The sequence below is a fragment of the Macrobrachium nipponense genome, chromosome 39 (assembly GCF_015104395.2).
Source record: "Macrobrachium nipponense isolate FS-2020 chromosome 39, ASM1510439v2, whole genome shotgun sequence".
NCBI classification, from domain to species: Eukaryota; Metazoa; Arthropoda; class Malacostraca; order Decapoda; family Palaemonidae; genus Macrobrachium; species Macrobrachium nipponense.
In genome coordinates this window covers 26,509,504-26,514,503 of record NC_061099.1, presented here as the reverse complement: position 1 = coordinate 26,514,503, position 5,000 = coordinate 26,509,504, and the positions used below count along the sequence as shown (strand labels likewise).

Genomic DNA, 5,000 nt, shown 5'->3' with positions numbered 1-5,000 from the left:
AGTTTTAAACCAGTTTTTTAATGGGCCTTTTATACTATATATATATATATATATATATATATATATATATATATATATATATATATATATATATATATATATATATATATATATATATATATATATATAAATTTATGTGTGTCTGTGTTAGCGGGTAATTCTCGTATCGCCATCAAAATTTAACCGGATTCTTACTTACTATGCCAAAAGTAAATGCATCTAGTTCCATAAATGCAAGGGAATATATTTATTAGGACGGAAATATGTTTGATATATATTTAGATAGGAGACTTGAAGATTAAAAACATATGAAAAGATAAAATCCTTGTCACTTTAAAAAATAAAAAGGTTCATGACCAAATAATTTCTTAATGAAAGGTTCAGGAATTACTCGAAAGATACATTACAAGATTCGTCGTACTAATGTTTACATGCTAATAGTAATTATTAACGAAGCGCAGCATTTGCCTCATTGTTTCTCTTTGTATTTTAAGGGCATGTTTATAGTTCTCTTTGGAGGCTATGGAGTCAGCATCTTCCTATTCTTCGTTGAATTCTTCATGGTGGCCATCTCCAAGTTAATGACAGAGTTAGAAGCATCTTTACATATCAAGAAAATGTAATGTATTGTTAATCAGAAAACAGATATTCTTAAAATCTTGAAAATGAAAGGCTTGAATAAAATTAAAGCATAAAATTGTTTAGAGTTATCCTTATATATTTGTTGCGTTTTATATATTTGCATGGAGTTTACTTATGCCTAAAAAGCATAAAACTAATTGTTATGACAATATAGAATAATTCCATCTTTGTCGCCGACGTCCGTGAATGAAGGGCGATAATAAAGCAGTCTCTTGTTTGCTCGAGTTTATTCGTTGTCGTGAAAAGACTAGTGCACAGTCTTTCCTCGACTTGAATCTATTGCGATCCCGAATCGGAAGTAATGGCATACGTAGTTGGTGTCAAGAAGACGGTGGTTCTCTGTACATTCTTTTATTTGTATTTGGGGTTTTATTCTTCCGGGTCGCATATTCACCAACTGTATTATGGTTCGCCAAGACGAGTGAGAACTGACACGCGTTCACGATTTTATGGGTAACTCAAACAAACTAGAACATAACTTGCCATCCCCATATGCCCTATGTGTATTTACATTTATAGTGGTATTTATTGAGTATTATTTACTACATTAAATACTGTGCATATCTTTGGTATATTATGCAATATTAATACCTACAAATAATCATTTTTATTTATTGTGTGCTACTTATTTTTTATACCAAATTATATTTATCATGTATTATTTATCATGTATTTATTTCTTATTTATTATGCTAAATACTGTGCATATATATTTAGTATATTATATGATAAAAATACATTCAAACAATCAGAATTCATTTATTATGTATCTATACCTCATTCATTTTACTAAATCATGTTTATTTATTGTGTATTTATTTCTTAATTATGATGCTAAATACTGTGCATATTTCTTATTTATTATATTAAATACAGTGCATAACTAAACATAACAGAAAGGAAGGTGTGTATGTCACAAAGACTATTATGGGCAGGCTTTTACGATGTAGCTAATAAATTTTTCTCAAACTATGTATCAGTGACTACCATATAAGGCAACCAATACTCACAAAGCCACACACACCCACACACCAAATTAGGACAAGTGTAAACAGACAGACCGACCGACAAAATTTCTGACCCATGCACAGTAAGGAATTCCCAATTCCGAAAATTCTCGATTTACATGATAACTGTTCTAAGTTTACTAGATACCTTAATGGCCACTTCCATGTGACTTAGCATTGGCCACGTTTTGCGCAACGTTTTATGATAAACTTCGTGACTGTTTCGACTTACGGTTTGCTATACTGCTTGGTCGCCGTCCTTTTCCAAGAGGGGCAACGCTTCTTGGTTTCCCTGGCCCTTTCTTGATATGGAGGTTGACTAGTACCGAATTTTAACCTCTGCCAGCTCCGGTGTTACATGTGCCACTCCCCAAGTTATATAGTAGATTATTCAGCTGATTTTCACTTCTCAATTGTTTTAAGCGTCTGACAGCTGTTCTGATGACTGCCGCTGATTCACCGTTGCTGTACTTCTCTGATACAGTTTGGAATGCAGCGAATAACTCGCTGATGTCTGCACACTGCTGCGGATCTTCATGAGGATTATCGTCCTCTTTAGTCAACAGCTTCTCCTGTGCTAGGGCAGAGTCCTGTGCACTGCCCTGTTGTTCCCAATTTCTTCTTGCTGTGGCTCCAGCTCCAGCAGCCCTGTGAAAAAACTTTCAGGAGGAGTTTTGTCTTCGCCCACTGCCACTGAATTCTGCTGTAGTGTGGTCAGTAAGACAGGGCACTTCGCCATGGCAACTACTAGAGAAGTTTTTTTAATTTGAGGATGAGGGCTTTTCCTCTGTTATAATTAGTGAGACGGATGATAAAGTGCATTTTCGCATAAATGTGAAAAGTGATGAAAAGTTGGAAAGAGCTTTATATGGCGAAAAACACGTGTTTCAATGTGAAACGTGTGTATGTCCTAGCAGAGAAAGGAAATTGCTTCATAAAAACCTCGCCTGTCTACCGTGGTGCTGTTTGGAACTTAGGTATGTAGATGTTACAGGTAATTATGTAACTTGGAATCATTGTTTTATTCATTGTGAAGCTTTGACTGCAAAAGGAATCCCTGGCAGCTTGAAAAATGTTCTAAATGAAGCTGTAAAACTTGCCAATCTTATCAAAGGAAGTTCATTGAATAGCTGTTTGTTCGAACAACTTTGCTGTGAAATGGGAGCTGATCAGTCACACTTGTTGTACCGAGGAAGGATATGTGAATTAAGGATGGAGATACATATATTCCCTCTTGAAAAGAAGTCTCCAATGGCAGAGCTATTTATCAAGGGTGAATGGCTTGCACAACTATCATATTTAGCAGACATTTTCTTAAAGCTCAATGAACTTAATCTAAAACTACAAGGAAAAGACCTTTCACTATTTGACCAACTGGCTTTGACAGCTGTTGATTCCGGTAACACTCTTGACTAAAGTGTCCAGCTCTTCCACACTTAAAGCAGACAACATTAGGTTTCTGTAACTGTCTTGAAAAATTGGATGAGGATTTCACATTAGCTAGCTGAGGTGTATTACCTTGTGTACGCTTGGTAGTATCACTTATAGGTTTCCCATTAAATTTGTTCCTGAAACTTGGATGAGACTTAGAACCTGTGCGTTGTTGATTTTGGTACTCGACATTGTACTTGCGTTTACTACTAAATATATTGTAATCTTCACTCAGTGTAGCAGATTTGTCAAGTTTCTTAACCTGTCTCTCAAATAGGTTCTTATATGTTCAGGAATTCCCCTAAGGTATTGTTCAAGAACAACTAAGTTTTCTAACTCATCAAAAGTTTTAACTTTAGCAGGCTCTAACCAACATTTAAAACACTTTATAAGCATAATCTAGCATAATCTGATATCGGAATGAACAAAATTTGCTCTTGTAGTATGGAAACTGATCAGTCTAAAAAGGTTGTAACATTGAGCAAAACGTTTTGGGGCCAGGTCTTTGCTAAATCGTTATAGTTTTCTCTCAAAACAATATATATAGATAAAGTGGGATTATAATCATAAATAACATTTTTTATTACGTAATTTAAGACAATAAAAGCCTTTTAAAATAAAAGATATGATTATAAAATTTTCTCGAATGAAATTAAGTTTCATCATTTCCTTGAGTGACGTCACAAACCTTTCCACTTCAAATTTAAAGTACTCACGAGTCAACAAATTCTCTTTTGACAAATCGAGAGATATAACAGTTAATTTACCAGTAATATTAGATAGCTTTCAATACAAAAACATCTCAAACTACTTATATGAAATGAAAGGCATCAGACGTATGTGAAACGTTTCAGGCAGAAGCCTTCTAAAGCTTCTAATATGACGTAACTTTACAGAAAAATTGTGAAATCTTCACGTGGTTACTCGACAGACAGAAGTCTGAAACAAGTCACGAGCGTCATATGATTGACAAGATCTCCGAAACAAAACAGAGACTTTGAGATCTCCTTATATCGAGTGATGACATCAATTTCTTGCTTCAAGGACAATGCTAATCTCTCTCTCTTTCTCATTCTACGTTATTCTTAACTTTTAAATTATGTTATGCGAAATCTGAACATACTATAGGAGCATAAAAACACCAAAATGTAGAGAGAAAAGTACTATATTTCAGAGACTGCTGTCTCTCTCTTCAGGTATATGAATGAGAAAAGTTTACAGAAAAGGTGGTATTTATACCAAGAGATTCGTCCACAAGTAAGCCAATTTAGGTCACCCCGCTGATAATCTTCCTTTAATCTTCTTAAGCGTTGGTTGAATGAACACTGCGTCGACGATGTCCGATGTCCAATTTCCTTTTGAGATGTTCATTACCTGCTCTCTCTTTTTTATTAATAAAAGAGAAGCAGTAATGAACATCTCAAAAGGAAATTGGACATCGGACATCGTCGACGCAGTGTTCATTCAACCAACCAACGCTTAAGAAGATTAAAGGAAGATTATCAGCGGGGGTGACCTAAATTGGCTTACTTGTGGACGAATCTCTTGTATAAATACCACCTTTTCTGTAACTTTTCTCATTCATATACCTGAAGAGAGAGACAGCAGTCTCTGAAATATAGTACTTTTCTCTCTACATTTTGGTGTTTTTATGGGCTCCTTTTATTAGATATATATATATATATATATATATATATATATATATATATATATATATGATATATATATATATATATGTATATATATATATATGATATATATATATATATATATATATATAAATTGTATATATTGTAAATAGGAATTATGAGGGATAGAAAATGCCTGTTGTCTCAGATAATACCTAATGGAATATCATGATCGTTAAAATAAAGTTACAATTATATCTGTGACCCTAAATCTTATTATTTGCATTTATAT

The 5,000-nt window shown here is 33.8% G+C and overlaps 1 protein-coding gene across 1 annotated transcript in view; it reads right to left on the bottom strand.

Moving 5' to 3' along the window:
- Nucleotides 1-1,981: 1,981 nt before the first annotated feature.
- Nucleotides 1,982-5,000, bottom strand: part of LOC135210397 (ionotropic receptor 93a-like) — a 38,181-nt gene continuing 35,162 nt past the window's right edge. Inside the window, exon 12 of the mRNA XM_064243301.1 lies at nt 1,982-2,297. Within this exon, the coding sequence (XP_064099371.1) occupies nt 1,982-2,297 (316 nt within the window). The remainder of the gene's footprint in view (nt 2,298-5,000) is intronic.